Below are 22,407 nucleotides of genomic sequence, written 5' to 3'. Positions count from 1 at the left end.
GCCTCACCTGGGAGCTTGTTAGAAATGCAAATTCCCAGTCCCCACTCCAGACCTACTGGATGAGGAACTCTGAGAGTGTGGCCCAGCAATGTGTGATTCAAAAAGCCACCCAGGTGAGCTCATGCACACTCAAATTTGAAAACCACTGCTCTGCCCAATTCCTTGAAGCATTTTCTCCACAGCTCCCATCTCAGAAATTATCTGGTTTATTTGTTCATTTCTTGCCTATGTACCCTTACTAGAATCGAAGAATCATAATGAATGTGGAAACCTCTTTTGCCTTCATCATTGCTATCTGCCCTTGAACAGTGTGTGGCTCAATAAATATTGGTTGGATAAATGAGTGAATGATTAGATGGAGAGACAATATGAGTGGAGACTCTAGAGTTGGAAAGTGTGGGCTGAACCCTTACTCTGCTATGTGCCAATTGTGTGGCTAAGTCATTTGTGCTTCCTAAAACTGTTTCCTCCTCTGTAAAATGGGGATAGAAATAGCACCTATCTGAAGGTTGCCCAAAGATAAAATGAGATAATCTATGCTAAATGCTTCATATGTGCATAATAAACACCTATCATCATCATCATCATCATCATCATCATCATTTTATTGGCTAGTACCCTCCTTCCTAAGGTAACCAGAACAAAGGAGCTCCAAGGGGATGAGAGGTTCAAGGAAAAATTTGAAGGGGGAGAGGGAGAAGCTGGACAGATGTGTCAAAGGAAGTTATTTATAGGCAATGGGAAAGGGTGGACCATGTTCTTGGGAGCTCCAGGACTGATGGGAACAAAGAAGCAGAATATTTGGTAAATGAAGCCTGATGAATATGGAGAGAGAGCTAGCTCTCAGAAGCCCATAGCTCTAAGGATCAGAAACTGGATCCTGAGCATGAGAGGGAGGCTCTGGAAAGTTCTGGCAGGTGCATGGCCCCAGAACTGCTTGCTGTCTCCTACATGAATGTGTCTTCTGAATAAACACAAGGCTCACTTATATCTTCCTCAGATTACTTGCCGTTTAGAGCAGCAAAGAGACCTCTCTCCCACCCCCTTAGTATTTTGCCTCACTCAAGAAGAGAGGTTTCTGCTCAGGGCTGACTTTATTTAAAGATGCCTTTAAAACTGTTGTTCTCCATGGCAACTAGAGAAGTAGATGAGTGAAGAGCTTCTCCAGAATCCCCAGGTTTCTCCACATCTTCAAATTTGTTTCAATTACTGAAGAAAAATGACATGGTACAAACAACAACTCATTTTTCTCTCTAAATTCCAAGGCCTGATGCAATATGTTTTCAGCAAGTACTGTGGTAATGTGTCCTAATTTAATAAAACTCTGCAGAACGCAAAAATATGGACATCCAAAAAGAGTGACTGCTTATAGTATTGAAAATTTCTTTCTTTTTTTAAAAAGGATTTGGAGCAGTGCACTACACCTGTAAAAAGTTAGATTTCCCTGGCTTGTGCATTTAAAATGCATTTTACAAAAACTCAACTTAGAATTATTGGGAATATGTTGCCTCCAAAACGAGGCCACCCAGCAGGAGGTTCAATAGGAATGGTTTTAATCCCAGGCTTGCTTGGTGGAAGGGTTCTGCATGTCCCCATGGCAACAGAAGGCGGGGTGGAGTGGTAGTGGGGGGTCCCTTTTGCTCTCTCTAGAGTTCCTCTCCAATCCCAGCTCTCTCTGGAGTTGGGGGTTTTTGGTGATGAGGTCAGTCAGAACCAGTATCCCTGAATCCTATGAGATTTGTTTTGGGGAGGACTCTACTAACATATAGAATAAACTCTTCCTTTGATCATCTTTGAAGTTTTTCTGGATGCTGCTTAACTCTGTGGATTAATAGTATGGTTTAACATAAAAGAATAGCCTGCTCCAGAGTGCCGGCAGCAGATTGTCCCAGAGATCCACAAGCTAGACCTTGCTAATGGAAGGCCAGAGACAGACCAGATTCTGTCCTTTCTGTTCCAGCCAGCTGAATCTGTGACAGCCACCTTTACCTGCCTTCTATATTCCAGCCTCTAAACCTTTGCTCACATCACACCCCTGTGCTGGGAGCTCTTTCTGCCATGAGGCATTCTTGGCTTAGTGCTCAGGGCCTGTGACCTTTCGAGGACCCATGACAATATTTCAGACCTGGAAAAAAATAAATTGGCTCCTAAACATGAGGATTAAACACTGAAATTGAAATAAATATTTAATTAAGAGTCTGCAAAATGTAACATGATATCAATGAGTCAGCTACTACTCAACTCAAGCCCTATATGATTACATAAAAATGTTAACAGTTTGGATCACGAGAAAACATTTGTAAGTTATAAGGAAACTCCAAACTGGAATTATAAAAATTATACAGCAAAAATCTATATGTTCTGTGGGATGGGAATATGTTTTAATGTGTTTGCTATGAGGTGGGACAAAGTTGGACCCTGAAGTCCTAGACATGGGCCTGGCACTATTTCTTAGTAACTTTGCAATCTTGGGCAATCAGTAAAAGTCATGGAACAATGTTTGCCCATTTGCAAAATGAATTTAAATGAGATCAAGGTGATTTGTAGATGTAGTAGTGCCAATGAAATGTGTGTAACTTTTATTTGTGAATAATCTAAGGCAAATATGTAGAAGTAAAAGGAAAGGTTTTCTCACGTGATGACAGGCTTACTACCTATATTTGATTCTCTTTTAGTGATAGGCCAGGCAGGTGGAGGCAAGGGGCCTCTCTCCACACCTCAAGGAAGTTCTGATGGGTCTGGGGTCTTCTGAAGAATAATGGAGAGGTTTTCTTTCCTTTGTAGACATCTGCTGAAAAGAATATTTATATATTCTTTATATTCCTCTCATTCCCCTAGAAGAAAGATGATAAGAAGAGCAAAGATTAAGCAGGACAAGAGGTACAATCTGGATAGTAGAGCTCATCCTCCTAGTTTGTTCAGTCTGGTTTGCAAAGACATTCCATCAGTAACCTTAACCTGGTAGCATATATTTCCAGGTACCCCAAAAAAGAGACTACATAGAAATCCACACTATGCCTCCCTCAAGAAATATCTCTTTTGTATGGCCAGTGCCCCCTTTCATGTCAGAAGCCTGCAAGTGGCAGGACTGGATGTACCATAACTATGAGAAGCTTGGAGAGGAGATTGCTGCTGGCATAGATGGGCGTTGTATGGGCATCATTTCAATCTCAGGCCGGGCCCTGATTGATGGCAACAACTCAGATGGCCTGGTTGCAAAGAAAATGCAGTAAAATCTCCGTATACCTATACTGACTGGTTGGTTGATTGATCTTTAAAGTTTATCTATTTTTGTGAGAAAAGAGAGAGGGATGGGCAGAGAGACAGGGAGAGAGAGAATCCCAAGCAGGCTCTGCGCTGTCAGCACAGAGCCTGATGTGAGGCTCGATCCCAGAAATCATGAGATTAGGACCTGAGCCAAAATTAAGAGTCAGACGTTCAACTGACTGAGCCATCCAGGCACCCCAATACTGATTTATTCAAAACAGTTCCAAATTCAGAGCAGTTCCAACCCTGCAATCAGTTGTGTACCATATTATCCAATAAAAAGTATTGAAAAAACTCTAAATGTGATTAATCTTTTTTTTCCACCAGGTCTCTTATACTCTGAAGTATTCTGGTTTTCTAGATTTACTTAAGAAGGACTTTTTGAGGGTTCCTAGGGTAGGTATTTGTATTGGTACTTTAATATTCTTGCCTCTTGATCTCTGATTGTTTTGCCTGCAGCCTATGCTCTGTGAAGTTTGGTTTAAAGATGGACTTCTAAAGATACCCTGTGCATTGGAGTCACCAGGCCTGTGCACATACTCTTTCCCACCCTGGTCACCCTCTTGATCATCTTCAGTGATACACAGTTTGCTCATCCCTTAAGGTCTAACCAAGGACTACCCCTTTCATAAGACTTCCCTGAGCTACCTCAGACTGCATGGGCCTTTCTTTCTTCTAACCTTAGTGACTCAAATTGGCACCACTTATTTAGGATTTACGTTTTTCTTTGGATCCAATTCAGCATTGCCTGTAATTTCATGTGTGAACGATTCTGGAGAAGGCATATCAAAAAACAAGGCAAGCTTCCTCCCTTGAGGACATCTAGGGACATGTTAGGAGAGGCCCATGAAAGTTGAGGGCATGGAGGAGGAAGGTAGAGATTGGCCCTGAGGAGGTGGCCGTGGAAGGGTGCACAGAGATGGCAGCCTTCTTGCTGAGTTTGTGGGGAAGACAACAGGGAGAAAATCCAAACCTACAGAGAGATGAAAAAGTTTGGATTTGTCATGGGGCAGAGAAAGATGGCTGTGGCTCAGCTGTAGTTGTGGCGAGCACATTCCCTGGGGCCAGGCTTTCAGGGTTGGAGTCCTGGCCCCAGCACCTACAAGCTATTATGAATGTGAAGTTACTTAACCTCTCTTGGCTTGTTACCTCACCTGAACAATAATGTGAATAATATTGGTATTGACCTCTTAAAGTCATTGTGAGAATGAATAGGTATAAAGTGCATAGAACTGGGCCTCTGTTACGGTCACAGAAATAGTGAAGATGAGCTTCTCTGGGGAAGAGCAGAGACCCATGGGGGAAATGCCACTGGCAAGGGGTCAAAATGAGGTGGAGCTTGTATGCCATGTGTGGGCGTGAGTTGGGGCTTTATCCTTTGGGCAGTGGAATCTTGAACAGTAACTTAAATGTTCACGAGGATATGTTTTATCTTAGTTAAAACTAAAGAGAAGAACTGTCTTATACCCTCTTGCATTCTCTATGGCAACTAGAATAGTTCCTGATAATAAATACTTGTTGAATGAATGAATGAATGAATGAATGAATACTAGGCTAAAAGATCCTCGCTTCTGTGCACATGGTATCAATATACTACATTTTACTGCAGTGTTCACTGAAGCTGTCCTTCTGTGTCTAATATACTTTACTTCTTCCAGACTCTCACATCTATGAACTTACTCTTCTCCCTCACTGTGATCTTTGGTCTTTTGTCTTTGTATTCTCCTAGGGCATTTAATGAATTGGGTTTATGTCTGCCTGAATGTCTGCCTCAGGAACTGCAATTTTAAGGATGTGTGATTTCCCTTCCCCACTCCTCCCTGCCAGCCCTCAAGAGTCCTGACAAACCAGACCCCATCCTGGGTCATTACCTTCTTCCTTCTCCACATCTCTCACTCTCAGCCTCCTACACACTGTGAGTACCTACATTTAGGACTTATTAAAATGTGATGTTGTCTACTGCGTCCTCAGTGCTGCCAGGCAGTCATTTGTTCTGTTAAATCTTCAAAAAATTAAATATTACAAACATTTACAAAGAATATACAGCTCAATGAATTTTTACAGAGTTAACCTCCAACTGATCATCACCTGGGTCAAAAACTAGAATGTTTCAACACCCCTGAAGTCTTTCTCATGCCCCTCCTGATCACTAGTACTTTGTCTTTTTCTGCAAAGGATAGTAAGCACTATCCTAAAGGTCATAGTAATAATTTCCTAACCTTTCTTCATGCTTTAACAACTTAAACATGTACTATTAAACACTATAATTTAGTTTTTCTCATTTTCTGAACTTCACATAGATGGAATTATATAGTATATGTATTGTGTGTATTTGGCTTCTTTGACTTATTATGTGTATGAAATTCATGTCATTGCATGAAGCTATAGTGCATTCATTCTCAGCGTTGTGTATTATTTCATTGTATAAATATACCATATTTTTAAATTATTTTTATTAAGGTATAATTGACTAATTGACATATAACATTATATTAGTTTCAGGTGTACAACATAATGATTTGATATTTGAATACAATGTGAAATGATCACCACAGCAAGTCTAGTTAACATTCATTACCATACTTAGCCATGAAAAAATTTTTCTTTTTTTTCTTGTGATGAGGACCTTCAAGATTTACTCTCTTGGCAACTTTCAAATATGCAATACAGTATTACTATAGGTAACATGCTGTACATTACATCCCCATGACTTACTAATTTTATAACTGGAAGTTTGTACCTTATCATTCCCTTCACTCATTGCTCCCCACCGGCCTGCATAATTTCTTTATCCTTTATGTAATTGTTGGATACTTGTGTTCTCAGTTTGGGGTTATGTTGAACAGTGCTGCTGTGGTTATTCCTGTACATGTCTTTTGGTGCCTATGTGCATGTATTTTTGTTAGGAATTCCACTGAGGAGTGGAATTCTGAATCATGGAATAGGGGAAAGAGAATCAACTAGCTCCCAATTTTTGTTATTGCAATTTACATACATCCACCATTCCCAGCAGTGAATGAAGGTTCAGGGTTCATATCTACACTTACATTTGGTGTTGTCAGTATAGTGTTATCTCAGTGTTTAAAAAAAATTTTTTTTAAATGTTTATTTATTTTTGAGAGAGAGAGAGTGCTAATGGGGGAGAGGCAGAGAGCGAGGGAGAGGCAGAATCCAAAGCAGGCCCAGGCTCTGAACTGTCAGCACAGAGCCCAGTGTGGGGCTTGAACTCATGAACTGTGAGATCATGATCTGAGCCAAAGTCAGATGCTTAACTGACTGAGCCACTGAGGTGCCCATATCTCAATGTATTTTTAATTTTCATTTCTCTAAGTACTAATAAAGTAGAGCCCTATTTCCTATGTTTTGGGGCCATGGATATTCTCTTTTGTTAAGTGGTTTTCCTTGTTTTCTTCTCATTTGTCTGTCTTTTGTTTCTGAGTTTGTAGGAGTCCTTTTGGGTTGGTTGAACAGCATCTTTTGATATACACAGAAGTTCTTATTTTCATGTGGTCTTGTTTATTAATCTTTTCTTTTGGTTATTGTTTTCTATAGCTGTGTAAGAAATGTCCCCCTGTCTTGAGGTCATGAGATATTTTCTTGTATTTTTATAGAAGTTTTATTACTATTATTATTATTATTAAATATTCATTTTGACTACTATTTGCCTTTCACGTTTAAATCTGTAATTTATCTGAAATTCGTTTTTATATGGAGTGAGATAGGGGCCAAGTTTCTTTTTTTTCCCACATGGATATCCCGTTTTTCCAGGACAATATATTTGAAATGCTATGGTTCACCCACTCTCTCCAGTGACAAACTTGTCATGTTCATGTATGCATGAGTCTGGTTTAGGGTTCTTTATACTGTTCCATTCACCTCTGTGTTTATGTCAGTGCCATACTATTTTAATTATTGTACCTTTATAATAAGTCTGGATACTTGGTAGAGCAAGTCTTCCTTGCTTGTTTTTCTTCTTCATAGAAGAAAGCTCTTTACCAACCTTTTCATTTCCATATAAATGTTAAAAATAAGGTTGTCAGTTTCCTATACAAAAAAAAAAAAAAAACCTGTAAGAATTTTGATTATAATTGTCTTGAATCTAAACATAAGTTTCAGGGAAGAATTGGCATCTTCACAATATTGAGCCTATTATTTCATTAACTTGTATTATCTACCCATTTTTTGAGATCTCTTCAATTTTTCACAATAATGTCTTACAGTTTTTTGCACATCTTTTGTTATATTTATTGCTAAGCATTTCATATATTTATGTTTTTTGTTAATGGTATTTTTAAAGTTTCTTTTTCTTATATATTATATTCCTAATTATATTAGAAATATAATTGTATTAATAATTACACATAATTATATCATCATGCAAATAACAATGTAATAGATTTTTGTATGTTGATTTTGCATCCAGTTAATCACATATGTTAGGTCTAAAGTTGAATAGATCATTTTGGACTTTTAAATGTATGTTATCATTAGAATCTATGAATAATAAAAATTTCCTTTCTTCCTTTCTAATCCATATGCCTTTTTTTCTTATCTTATTACAATGGCTAGTACAATGTGGCATAAAAGTGGTGATAGCAGGCATTCTTGTTTTGTTCTTGATCTCAAAGGGGAGTTTTTCAATATTAACCATTAAGTATGATATTTAACATAGATATTTTGTAAGTATTTGTATCACTCTGCATCTAGTCAGTCCCAATGAGAAACCAGGGAAACAGGGCAAGTTCAACAAAGAATTATTTAACCATGATAGGAGGGTAACTATGAAAATGCAGAGATAATGTTAAAGGACAGCCAGGGCTGAAGGAGAGTATCCAAGGAAATACAAACTTGGAAATGGAGCTTCCTTCCCAAGGCTTCCTTCCCAGCCCTCATTGTAAGTCATGTGGTTGCAGCACTCTGCGTGGTGGAAAAGTTTTCAGGGTTGCTCAGGCTAGCACAGGGCCATGGTTGAGAGGCAAACAGGAAACAATCTTTTAGGACTTAGGCCATTCAAGGCTGGTGTAGAAAGAGTTAGGTTTCTACTGTGTGAGGCCAGGATCTTGGAAAGGCCATGGGAAGGCCATTACTGGACCTGGACTGAGGCTGCAAGATTACTGAGGACTACATGCTCTGTGCACAGAGCTGGATCAGAGCACCCCAAATGTGCCCACCCACTCACACCTCTGACCAGTGTGCAGCAGGAGCAAGAAAAAGTAAAACACTGTACTTTGGAGTCAGAAAGAGAAGCCATCTTTCTCTTGCAGTGTCACTTCAGCACCCCCTTTTGGCAAAGTTCCACATACTTGGTATGAAGGAATAGTGAGTGCTTCAAGAATCCCGTCCATCATAGAGCAGGTACTGAAGAGTGAATTTGGATCTGAAAGGCAATAAATCGATAACTGGCACAATACCCTTGATCAGATTAAGGAAATTCCCTTCTATTTCTAGGTTGCTAAAAGTATTTTTCGTGAATGGGTTTTGAATTTTATCAAAGGATTTTCCCATTGAAACAATCATATGGTTTTTCTTTACTGTGAATGTAGTCAAGGACACTAATCAATTGTTTATTGAATAAAATAAGTAACTTAAAATTTGCCATGTTTTTGTACATTTTTGTAATTTTTAAGTGTACCAATTCAGTATCATTAATTACATATACGCCATTACCACTGTTCCAATTTTTTTCATCAGCCCAAAGAGAAATTCTGTGCCCCTTAAGTAATAACTCCCCATTCCACCTCTGCCCAGCATCTGACAACTTCTAATCTATTTTCTCTGAATTTTCCTATTCTAGGTATTTCACATAAGTAGAATTACATATTTGTCCTTTTGTGTCTGGACCACTACACCTAGCTTAATATTTTCAAGTTTCACTATGTTATAGAACTCCATTTTTGTTGTTGTTGTTGTTTTTTGGTTTTTGGTTTTTTTGAGGAACAAGGACCACATTTTTTACTTGTTTATTTCTTGTATTGGAAGTATTCCTTGATGACATTCTTGGCCTGAGACTCTTTGCCATAGACTTTAATCACCACACAATAGCAACCAACCACTTTTGCAGGGTTTACTCTCTGTGTCAGTTTTATAGAGGCCTGTGCATTTTATAGAGGCCTATGCATTACCCTAGTTTCTTGTTCTCATCAACCTTAATTAGGTTGATTTGGTGTTCAGCACGAAGGGCCTCACCAACCTGACATACATAGGCTCATCACACATGAATGCAACACACAAGGATGGATTTGGTGCTTGTTTAAGGCTTTGGCAGCTTCACAAATTCCATGTGGTAGGCCATCATGGATGAAGGCAGTCTTCAGCACCTCTTGTAAAAAAGTATTAACATCCATTACACTTCCAGCAGTAATGCTTTCCTCAACCATGGTCATGGGTTACGGGTGGAGCCGAATCTTGGTGCACCTGGGCCTCCACCTCCAGGTATGACTCCATGGTGGCAGGGAAAGAACAGAACTTCATTTTTTTTTAATGACTGAATAACATCCATTGCATGTATATGTCATATTTTGTAATGGTTAGTTATATATGTCAATTTGACTGTGCCATGGATGCCCAGATAGCTGATGGTGTCTGGGTGTGTCTGTGAGGGTGTTTCTTGAGGAGATTAGCATTTGAACTGATGGACTGAGTAAAGCAGATGGCATTCCCCAGTGTAAGTGGGCATCATCAAGTCTGTTGAAAGCCAAACTAGAACAAAAGGCCAGTGGAAGGCTGAATTTGCTCTCTGCTTGACTGATTAAGCTGGCTGGGATATTGGTCTCTTTCCTTTAGCACTCCTGGTTCTCAGGCCTTCAGACTTGAACTAGAATCTATACCATTGGCTCTCCAGCTCTCAGATCTTTGAACTACACCACCAGCTTCCTTGGGTCTTTAGCTTTGCATATAGTAGATTATGGGACTTCTCAGCCTCCGTAATCATGTGAGCCAATACCTTATAATAAATCTCTTTATATTTGTGTATCTCTGTATCCATCTATCTGTTATCTATCTATCATCTCCCATTATTTCTTTAGAGAAATCTAAATATAAAACATTCATTCACTTGTTGAAGGACACTTGGATTATTTCCACTTTTTGGCTAATATAAACAGTACTGCTATGAACATTAATGAACAAGAACCTGAGTCACTGTTTTCAATTCTTTGGGGTATATATAGGAGTGGAATTATATGGTAGATCACATGGTAATTCTGTGTTTAACTTTTTGAGGAACCACCAAGCTGTTTTCCAGAGCTGCTGTACCATTTTACATTCCCACCAATAATGTACAAGTGTTCCAATTCTTCCACATCTTTGGCAACACTTTTTATTTTCTTATTTTGTTTTTTTATCATAGCCATTATGGTAGGTGTGAAGTGGTACCTCATTATGGTTTTGATTTGCATTTCCCTAATGACTAATGATGTTGAGCATCTTTTCATGCATTTATTGGCCATTTGTATATCTTTTTGGCCCATTTTAAAATTGGGTTGATTATTTTTTTGTTTTTGAGTTGTAAGAGTTATTTATTATCTTCTGGATATTAAGTCCTTATCACATATATGCTTTGCAAATATTTACTACCATTCTGTTTCTTGTCTTTCATTATTAATAGTGTTCTTTGATGCACAAAAGTTTTTAATTTTTACGATGTCCAGTTTCTCTATTTTCTCTCTTGTTGCCTGTGCTTTTGTTTTTTTTGTTTTTATTTTAAGTAGGCTCCATGCCCAATGTAAGGCTTGAGCTCATGACGCCAAGATCAAGAGTCACATTGGGGCACCCGGCTGGCTCAGTTGGTTGAGCCTCCAACTCTTGGTTTTGGCTTAGGTCATGATCTCACAGTTTGTGGGTTCAGGCCTCACGTTGGGCTCTGGGCTGACAGCGCAAAGCCTGCTTGGGATTCTCTCTCTCCCTGCCTCTCTCTAATGCTCTCTCTCAAAAAAAAAAAAAAAAAAAAAAAAGAATAAAATTTACAAAAAAAAAAAAAAAAAGAGAGAGAGAGAGAGAGAGTCACATGCTCTACTGATGGAGCCAGCCAGGCACCCCTACCTGTGCTTTTGGTTTCATACTTAAGAAAGCATTGTCAAATCCAAGGAAGATTTATTCTTATGTTTACTTTTAAGAGTTTTAGCTCTTAAATTTAGGTCTGTGATCCATTTTGAATTAATTTTTGTATATAGTCTAAAGGAAGGTTCCAACTGATTCTTCTGAATGTGGATATCCAGTCTTCCTGGAACCATTTGTTGAAAAAACTACCTTTTGCCTCCATTGAATAAAAGATTTTATTTCTATATTCTTCAATTCTATTCTATTTGTCTATATCTGTCCTTATGCCAGTACCAACCATACTGTTTTGATTACCATAGCTTTGTAGTGCATTTTGACATTAGAAAGTGAGTCTTCCAACTTTGTTCTCTTTCAAGTTTGTTTTGGCTACTCAGAGCTCTTGAAATTCCATGTGAATTTTAGAATCTACTTTTCCATTTTTACAAAAAATATCATTGGGGTTATGATAGAGATTGCATTGAGTTTGTATATCACTATGGGTATTGTCATCCTCACAGTATTAAGTCTTCTAATTCATGGACAAGAAATATCTTTTCCTTTTATTTACATCTCTTTTAATTTCTTTCAGCTTTGTTTCATAGTTTTCAATGTACAAGTCTTTCATCTCCTTGGTTAAGCTAATTTGTAAGTGTCTTATTCTTTTTAGGTCTTTGTAAGTAGAATTGTTTTTAAAATTTCTGTTGTATTTATTACCAGAATAAGGAAATAAAACTGATTTTTGAGTGTTGATGGTGCAGTCTGCAATTTTGCTGAATTTGTTTATTAGCTCTAAAAAGTTTTTTGAATCTTTAGAGTTTTCTACATATAATATCACATCATCTTAGAAGAAAGATAATTTTACTTCTTTTCTAATTTGCATATCTTTTATTTCCTTGTCTTGCCTAATTATTCTGGCTAAGACTTGCAGAGTGATATTGAATAATAGTGATGAAAGTGAGCATCCTTATCTTGTTCCTGATCTTAGGGGGAATACTTTCACTCTTTCACTATTGGGTATGATGGGTTGTGGGTTTTTCCTACATGGTCTTTATCATATTAAGGAGGTTGCTTTCTGTTAGTGTACTGTGTGTTTTTATCATGAAGGTGTATTGAATTTTTCCAAATGCTTTTTCTACATTGAGATAATCTTGTAGTTTTTTCTCCTTCATTCTATTAATATAGTGTTACATTGATTGGTTTTCATATATGGAATCATCCTTGCATTCTGGGACAACTCCTATTTGTTCACAGTGTAAAATCCTTTTGCTACAATGCCAAATTCACTTGGCTAATATTTCATTGAATATTTTGTTGAATATAGATTTCCTATATTCATTAGGAATATTGATCTATGATTTTCTTTTTTTGTAGTATCTTTGTCATGCTTTGGTTACACTGATCTCATAGAATGAATTAGTAAAGTGTTGCCTCCTCTTTAATTTTCTGGGAGAGTTTAAGAAGGATCTATGCTAATTCTCCTTTAAATGTTTGGTGCTGGACTTTTCTTTGTTGGAAGGTTTTTGGTTTCTGATTCAATCTTTGTATTTGTTATAGGCCTATTAAGATTTCTGTTTATTCTTGAGTCAGTTTTGGTAGTTGTGTTGTTTCTAAGAGTTTGTCCTTTTCATCTAGGTTACCCAATTTGTTTGCATACAATTGTTCATAGTATTTTCTTATAATCCTTTTTATTTACGTAGTGTTTGTTGTCCTGTCCACTATTTCATTTGTAATTTTACTTGAGCTTGTTCTTTTTTTCTTAGTCACTTTAACTAACGTTTGTCAATTTTGTTGATATTTTTAAAGAACCAACTTTTGGTTTCCTTGATTCTTCTGCTTTTTAGTTCTGCATTTTGTTTATCTCTGCTCTAATCCTTATTATTTCCTTCTTTCTATTAGCTTGGGTTTATTTTTCTTTTCTTTTTTTAGTTCCTTATGGTGCAGGGTTAAGCCATTGATTTGAGATCTTTCTCTCTCTCTCTTTTTAAAATGTAGGCATTTACTGCTATAAATTTCCTTCTGAGTACTCTTTTTGCTACATCCCATAAGTTTTGGTATGTTTTATTTTCATCCTCATTTGTCTCTAAATATTTTCTAATTTCCCTTGTGATTTCTTCCTTGACCCACTGGTTGTTTAAGAATGTTGTTTAGCTTCCACATGCTTGTGAATTTTCCAATTTTATTTCTGTTACTGATTTCTATCTTCATCCCATTGTGGCTGAAGAAGATACTGTGTATAACATCTATCTTTTTTTTAATGTTAATTTATTTTTGAGAGAGAGAGTGAGCGAGCAGGGGAGGGGCAGAGAGAGGGGGGGGGGGCAGAAGATCTGAGTCAGGCTCTGTGCTGACAGCAGACAGCTCAATGCAGGGCTCAAACTCACAAACTGGGAGATCATGACCTGAGCCAAAGTCAGAGGCTTAACCGACTGAGCCACCGAGGCACCCCTATGATATGTACCTTTTTAAACCTACTGAGAATTGTTTTGTAGCCTAACATGTAGTCTGTCCTAGAGAATGTCTCATGTTCTTGGAAGGAGTGTGTATTCTGCTGTTGTTGCATGGAATATTCTGTATGTCTGTTAGGTCTAGATGGTTTATGTGTTGTCCAAGTCCTCTATATCCTCACTTATTTTCTCTCTGGTTGTTCAGTCCATTATTTAAAGTAGGGCATTCATGTCTCCAACTATTATTGTAAAACTATTTCTTCCTTAAATTGTCAGTTTTTCCTTCATAAATTTTGAAAGTCTCTTGGGTGTGTAGATGTTTTAATTGTTATATTATCTTACTGTATTAAAAATGTTTTTATATATTGTCTTTTTCTCTTTTAGTCTTTTGGAATTAAAGTTAATTTTGTCTGTTATTAGTATAGCTACCCCAATTCTCTTTTGGTTAATCTGTGTATGAAATACCTTTTTCAATCCCTTCACTTTCAACGTATTTATGTCTTTGTTTTTCTTTTAAAAATTTTTAATGTTTATTTATTTATTTTGAGAGGAAAAGAAAGGGAGAGAATCCCAAGCAGGCTCCATGCTGTCATCAACACAGACCCCGGCATGTGGCCCGATCCCAGGAACCATGAGATCATGACTTGAGCCAAGATTAAGAGTCAGACACTTAACTGACTGAGCCACCCAGGTATCCCAATCTATTTGTGTCTTTGGATCTAAAGTGAGTCTCTTATAGATGTATATAGTTGAATCCATTTTTAGAAACCTTTTCTGCCAGTTTTTATCTTTTGATTGGAGAGCTTACTCAATTTACATTTAAAGTAATTACTGATAAGGAGGGTCTTACTTAGTTTTGGCATTTTGCTATTTGTTTTCTAGGTATTATAGCTTTTTTTGTCCCTCACTTCCATTATCACTGCCTTCTTTTGTGTTTAGTTGATTTTTGTTGTGTGTTTGAGTCCCTTCTCGTTTCCTTATGTGTATATTCTATACCTATTTTCTTTTTGGTTACTATAGGGATTTAATGTAACATCCTAAGGTTATAGCACCCTAATTTGAGTTTATAACAATTATCTTCAGTAGCACACAAAACTTGTATGTAGCTCCCTTCTCCCTTTCTATTATTAGAAGCCACAGATTACATCTTTACATGGTACATGACCAGTAGTATGTTTTTTATGCGTTTGTCCTTTAAACCATGTTTTTTAAATTTATTTTTTATTTTTTTATTACTTAAAAATGTTTTAATGTTTATTTTTGAGGGGTGGGGGGAGAGGCAGAGAGAGAGGGAGACACAGACTCTAAAGCAGGCTCCGGGCTCTGAGCTGTCAGCACAGAGCTTAATGCTGGGCTCGAACCCCAGAACTGCAAGATCATGACCTGAGCCAAGTCGGACACGTAACTGACTGAGCCACCTAGGTGCGCCTAAACCATGTTTTTAAAAAGTGGAGTTAATACCAAAATTACAATAATACTAGATTTTATAATTATCTATGTATTTACCTTCACCAGAGATCTTTTTTTTTTAAGGTTATTTGTTTATTTTGAGAGAGAGAGAGAGAGAGAGCATGTGTATATAAATGGAGGAGAGGCAGAGAGAGAGAGGGAGAGAGAAAATCCCAAGTAGGCTCTGTGCTGACAGTGAGGAACCCCATGCAGGGCTCATGAACCATGATATTATGACCTGAGCCAAAACTAAGAGTCTGACAGTTAACTGATTGAGCCACCCAAGTGCCCCTTCACCAGAGATCTTTATTTCTTTTTACAGCATCAAGTAACTGTCTAGTTTCTTTTCAGCTCAACCAGGAGGACACCCTTTAGCATTTCTTTTATTATTATTATTATTATTATTAACAGAAACGTTTGTTTATTTATTTTGAGAGACAGAGAGTGTGAGCAGGGAAGGGACAGAGAGAGAGGGAGAGAGAGAGAGTCCCAAGCAGACTCCATGCTGTCAGTACTCAGCCCAAAGCAGGGCTAAAACATATGAACAATGAGATCATGACCTAAGCTGAAATCAAGAGTTAGATGCTTAACCAACCGAGCTACCCAGGCGCCCTGCATCCTTTAGCATTGCTTGTAGGACAGGTCTAGTGGCAACAAACTCTCTTATCTTTTGATTATCTGAGAATGTCTTCATTTCTCTCTCATTGTTTTGATTTAGAAATTTCTTCACTTCTCTAAATTTTTTATTTTATTAAAACACACTAACAAAAAATTGACTGTCTTAACCATTTTTAAGCATACAGTCAGCAGTTTTAAGTACATTTATATTGTTGTGCAAACATCAACACCATCCATCTCCAGAACCTTTCCGTCTTGCAGAAACGCAACTCTGTACCCATTAAGCAATGATTCTTTATTTCCCCTCTCCTGTCAGCCCCTGGAAACCACCATTCTACTTTCTGTGTCTATGAATTTGACTACTCCAGGTACCTTATACAAGTAGAATCATATAGCATTTGTCTTTTTGTGATCGGCTTATTTCACTTACTATAATGTTCTCAAGTTTCATCCATGTTATAGAATGTGTTAGAATTTCCTTCCTTTTTAAGGCTAGATAATATTCCATAATAGTAAACATTTTGTTTAACCATTAATTCATCCATGGATACTTGGTATGTCTGGTTATTCTCATTGTGTGCTAGAAGCAATATTTGAATACTTGTTTGTAGAAAACATTTGAGGCCTAGAATAACATTATTTTTTTCCCATAGAAGATCTATACTTGCAGGGCACCTGGGTGACTGAATGGGTTAAGTGTCTGACTTCGCTCAAGTCATGATCTCACAATTCGTGAGTTTGAACCCTGCGTTGGGCTCTGTACTGACAGCTCAGAGCCTGGAGCCTGCTTCGGATTCTGTGTCTCCCTCTCTCTTTGCCACTCACCCGCTCCCGCTGTCTTTCTCTCTCTCAAAAATAAATAAACATTAAAAAAATTAAAAAAGAAAAAAGAAGATCTGTACTTGCTTCCAGCAGGTTCCTAGAAAAATGTAGCAATCCAGGATCACATTATGCACTTTCAGGAATTGAGAAGATTTGAAGCTGGGCTGCAATTTTTGGTGGTCTTAGTTTGCTTCTAGTTTTCCTATGGTCCTGTGGAGACTCAACTGACAACACAGGAAATTCATTAGGGATCCTTCTCCTTCCTAATCTTCAGGGTCTCTGGGATCCTACTTTTATATTTCTTACTCCATAAGGTTGGCAAAAGCACTGCTCAGATGTCTCTGCGGGAAGTAGCAAACACACCCAAGGGGAAAGGAATTCTAATATCAAGCGTACCTCTCTGGATTATCTCCTGAATCTAGTAGGGTAATTCTTAGTGCCTTTATCACCATCAAGTAGTTGATTTTTATATTTTGTTAGCTTTTGTAATTGTACTCATTGCAAAGTTTGGTCTAAATTATCTGTAAAGGAAGTCTGGTGGTTTTTTATTCTACTCTTTTTGTTGCTTCCTCTCAAATTCCATGTAGGAGCCATTGAGTTCTCTGCCACAACCTTCAGACTTCCAAACCAACTTCACTTCTTCAGTCCCAACAGATGGTTTGGCTTTTTGTTCATTTGAGGAAACATATCTTTCTCAATGCCCTCCTCTCTACCTCAGTATTGTTTTAAATTATTTGATTGTTTATTTGTTTTTGTATCTTTCTATATTTTTGTCTACTTCCTTCCTTTCTCAAAATAAAATCAGTCAAATCTTGTTAACATAGCTTCAGCTTTCTACCTCTATCTCCTCTAATTTCCATCTCACCGTGCTTCATCAACTAGAAACAAGCCTGTCTTAAATCTTTCCTGTTTATAACATTTTCCAGGGATTTCTCACCTAAATAAAACCTTACCCCCAATCTCCTACTGTCTTAAGCTGTCATGTCCTTTTTCCCCTTCTTTACATGGGTATTCTTTCCTGAAGAGAAAACTTCTATGGTTTCTCCTCCACCCCCACCCATTCTCTTGAAACTCTTTTGTAGATGGTCACCAATGACATCTAAGTTGGCAATGACTTTTCTCATTGTCTTCTATGCTAATTTCTTTGGAGCACATGAAACTATGATCTACTTCTCCCTAAATCTCTTTTTCTCTTGGCCTAAATTGTACTGCTATTTTCCTTATTCTTTTACATTTCTGACTATTATGCCTCTGCCACTGTAGCTGGCTACTTCTCTCAAATTCCTTATAAGACAACTATAATTTCAGAGTTTCTGCAAGGTCTTTGGGGGAAGATAAATGGTTCTATTGTTAGAAAGCCAAGAGTTTCAGAGGTGGGCCATAGGCACATCCTAGAATAGGGGAGTAAAAATGGGAAAAATTATTCTGCTTAGCAATCTAAAAAGCTATTTCAAATAAACTGGGGAAATTTTTATAGGTTATATTGCCTTTAGGAAAATGTTTCTCTTCCTTAATGTGTATTTAGACTACATTGTCTCTGAGAAAAATTGTTTGTCCCTGAAAAGGGCATGTGAGATTGTGCTTTCATGTTATCTGTAGGGCAATTTAGAGGGCTATCCCCACCTCCCACTATGAAGATACTTGAACAGGGACTGAACTTGTAGTGGGAAAGCCCTCTGTGGACTGTTATCCTGAAGCCACCTGCATTGTTATCCTAAACTGACTAGCTCACATTCTGGGAAGTGTCCTAGTATTTTCCTGTGCTCCCTGAGTTCCATGTGTTCCATTATGGTCCAGTGTTAGAGAATCCACTGGGTCCAGAATAGAGGTGTGAAATTTGCACAGAAAAAGAAAAAGGTAAATGTGCTTTTGTTTAATGAGAGAAATAGAAGGATAGGTTTCAAGTCATGAAAACAAGACTAAGAAGTCAAATGTACACTGTGAAAGGAGTAATGCTTTTTCTTTTCTCTAGGATTCTGGGATATGACAATCTATTTAGCATGGAGACTTAAGTTTTCTTCTCTCCCTCATATCATTTCCTGTAGTTATTCCCAAAACTCTAATAAAGTTTTCAGTATGCCCCAGAGCCTTGTTTGCGTGGTTTTATGGACAAATAAAGGATACCCCAGAAAGGAGACATGCTGATATCTCTGCACCATCACCACCATATCCAGGTGTAATTATTGAAGAAGAACAGGAGACACAGAGGTCCAAGTGATGAAGAACAGTGTAAGTAACCCAAGGTAGTTCTGAGAGCAGCTGAGGGGAGAATATGATAATGGAGAGCCAATCACACTTCAGGGACTGCCTTCCCCAAACATATTAAAGGAAAATACGTCTGCAAGGGGAGACACTTCCCAAAGTTCTATCTTGAACTCTCTTTTCTGTTCTTGTCTTGCTCCCCTCTCTTGACATATTGTCTATTTCCATGGCCTTCTGTGAGCCTGTGGAATCATCTTCCCCCTCACTCCTAAGTTACAATCACAAGCCCATAACCTGTGTCCTGAACTCTAGTGCCATATTCCCTACCAAGTGACTACAGGCATACTATTCACACCACAAACTCCATATGATTAAGGTTAAACTTAGTGTTTTTACTTTCCGTCTACATTCCTTCTATCCACACTAGCATTTCTGTCTTCACTATTTTTATTTTTGTTGGTTGCATAGTCAAGTTCCATTGCCCAGGCTTACACAGGGGTCATCTTCAAGTTTATCTCTCTTGCCATTGTCATCCATTTGCTTGAGCATATCCTGTCAATTCTTCTTTAGTAGCTATTCCTTTAGACCCCACTTTTCCATTCTTACTGCTGTGATCCTAACTTGGCCCCCTTGCTTCATGCTCTGATTCTCGTGATACCCTCCTGGCTTCTAGTTTCTGTTTTTGCCTCTTCTAGGAATCTGCACATCCCCACCAGATTAACAGCTTCCTAAAAATTTTTTTACATCACTTCTCTGTTAGAACTTTTAGTGATTCTTTTTTGCCTTCCCAGCTGGTATTTAGTGACTTCTCTGGCTGGTATTAAAAATTCTCCAGTCTGGCCCTTTCTACCTTTCCAGTTTTATATCTCTCTACTCCCCTAAATGGGCCTTGCTTTCAACAAAACTGGTCATGCTGTCCCTTTTATTTCCCTCTCTGTCTCATTGTTTTCTCATTTTCTGGCACATTCTTTGTCTGCTTTCATCTCAGACACATCTTTCACAAGCTCTACCTTAAATGCTACCCAAGAATTGGGGCCAAAATTTCTCTGTCTTAGCCTTAAACCTCCATTTCACTGATTGTATATCATTATGTGTTGTAGGGATGTATGTATATGTCTTATTTCTCCAAATAAACTGAACATCTTGTGAGAGTAAAGATGTGTTTCCCATATTTTATTTCCTCCACAGACCCTATCAGAATGATAGACATATTATAATCAGCAAATGTGGAAGGAATAGCTGAATGAAAGAATATTCAAGAAGAAAATGCTAAAGAAGAGGAATTATACAATTAGGAGGAGGTTTTTCCCTGTTCTCATTGAGAATTTTGAACAAAAGGTAATTTTTAGAGCTGATATAAGCTATATGTATAAATTTACCTTTGGCTTCTTGTAGTCATTGGAGTTGGACCAAATTAGACTTGAGCATGCAGATCTAAGGAAAATAGCCAAATGGCTTTTTCTTGAACAAAATTTATTTTTCTTGCCATAGCTATGTAGGAAGATAAGATATGAACACAAAATGGGTCTAGTTTTCCAGTCAAAGATAGGCCTTTTGCAAATATTATTAAACCTGTTATTTCTAAGCCATTTGCAAGTCTGGCTTAACCTACTAGAAACTACTAGAAAACATCATTTAAATATAATTAGATTCCTTCTTCCAGATTAATGTATATAGAGTTTTCTAAAAATAAGAGTAGAAGAAAATGACATCATGAAAGCAGGGGTAAGTTCTTAGCCCTTTAATTCTACAGAAATTATACTGTTATTCTGGTCTGCTCAAATGGTTCTGTTGTGTTTACCCAACACACTGAGAGAAGAACAAAATGTCGAGTTTTAATAAGTTTTGTTTGCTTTAGTTGATAGCAAGTAATTTTTAGTCTCAGAAAGCAATGTTTTGTTTTGTTTTGTTTTTTACTTAGTGCTAATCTTGATGGTGTTTTGATGTCAGTGAGTATTTGGCTAGTTGTATTGCAATTTTGCCAAATTGCTTAGAGTCTGGATGAAAAAAATCCATGAAATAGATTTTATATTAGTGACTTGATATTAAGTGAATTTGGCTGCATTATCTCTGGTTTTTTCACTTTAATCAAAACAGGGTAAGTACTGAAATACTCACATTGAAAGCTTAGCTAGAGCAAATTCTTAATAGGCCAGTGTCTGTCTGTCTTTCTCTGTCACACATATATCTACTTCTGTTGCACCCTTATATTTCTCAGAGAACAAATCTTGGTGATACCATGGAAATGCTCATTCGTCAGATGATCTGAACTTTCTGAGGTTGTAAAAAGCGTGGCTCCTGGAAGCTTCCTAATGGACTTCTTAATGGGGATTTTCAGACTGTAAAATTGAATGGCTAGGGTTGCTGACCTCTTGAGATCTATAACCTCTTCTGTCATGGTGAGAATGGACATTGTAAGAAAAGAAGAGGGATGTGGCTCTTTCAGGTAAAATCATCAATTCAATGAAGCAAAAATATGAGTATCTGTGGTGGTCATGCATTGCAGATTGCCAACGACGGGGGGTGTAATTGATCAGGGACCCCAGCTGCTCCACTCTGAAATTCATCGTCATTTTGCACCAAGATCATGCCTCCCATGGACTGCTCTCAGTCAGTGACTGAGCTGGGCACAATATCAAGGCAGGTCTGTTCCTGGGAGCCATGGGACTCCTATGGCTTTTTTCAACCTTCCTCAGACTGCATAGCAGTCCAGGAGACTTTCATCCAGCCTTTCTCCCTGCTCTCCATCACTCAGAGTCAGACTGGCATCATGGTCTAGTGGCTTTCCTAGCCCTTTTCAGCTTCTTTCCTATTTTCCCTCACAAGGTGTTTCCCCTTATGTATCCTTGTACATATAATCCCATCTGTTTCTTCAGTGATCTGGATTAACAGGGCATTTACTGGGTATAAAGTATTCTTCCGGGACGCATAGATAAACCTCTGTCAGAAATAGCTCATCTCCATTTGCTTGTTCATTGCTCTTGCAGAAAAGAGCTGTGGGTGCATGGGGGTGGGGTGAGTGAGTATACTTTTTCTGATACTTAGCATGAGCTCAATGAATATTTGTTGGCATCATTCATTTATTTAATCAATTGTCCCTTTAGCCAGGAAATATATACACTTAGGCATACACTTATCCTAAGAATTTCAGTGAGGTAAGAGCATCTTTAAACCTTGGTTTATTTGGGTGGTGAATGCAACTTAACTGCATGTTTTTCAAGAGTAACTACCACATAACAAAAATGGGGCTGGGCACAATAGGGATTCACAGCATGAAGTACACATTTTGACCTCTACTCTGGAAGAATATTTAATTGAACTAGGAAGACAGGGTTTATAGTAACAAAACCATACTTAACAATATAAGTATGTAATTCATTATATAATATATAATTTATAGGACTTTATAATTTAAAGTATATAAAGGATATAGAGGGGTACCTAGATGGCTCAGTCAGTTGAGTGTCTGACTGATTTTGGCTCAGGTCATGATGTTACAGTTTGTGGGTTCGAGCGTCAGACATGACAGCATGTTCGAGCTCCATGAGAGCATGGAGCCTATTTGGGA

General features: G+C 37.8%; 1 protein-coding gene and 1 pseudogene across 8 annotated transcripts in view; one reads left to right on the top strand and one right to left on the bottom strand.

Moving 5' to 3' along the window:
• Positions 1 to 22,407, top strand: part of RFX8 (regulatory factor X8) — a 261,067-nt gene that overhangs the window by 76,613 nt on the left and 162,047 nt on the right. For 7 of the 8 annotated variants that reach the window (XM_078444363.2, XM_060609322.3, XM_078444364.2 and 4 more), the window contains one exon: positions 20,028 to 20,177. The exons of the other annotated variant lie outside the window; for it this stretch is intronic. Coding sequence is in view for 1 of the 7 variants with exons in the window: in XM_060609322.3 (XP_060465305.3) it covers positions 20,106 to 20,177 (72 nt within the window). In the remaining 6 variants the exon portion in view is untranslated. The remainder of the gene's footprint in view (positions 1 to 20,027; positions 20,178 to 22,407) is intronic. 8 annotated transcript variants of the gene reach the window in all.
• On the bottom strand, positions 9,094 to 10,060 carry LOC132663243 (small ribosomal subunit protein eS12 pseudogene; annotated as a pseudogene).

This window comes from Panthera onca, chromosome A3, assembly GCF_046562875.1.
Source record: "Panthera onca isolate mPanOnc1 chromosome A3, mPanOnc1 haplotype 2, whole genome shotgun sequence".
NCBI classification, from domain to species: Eukaryota; Metazoa; Chordata; class Mammalia; order Carnivora; family Felidae; genus Panthera; species Panthera onca.
Note: the sequence above shows the minus strand (reverse complement) of the source record. Positions and strands in the feature narration are given on the sequence as shown.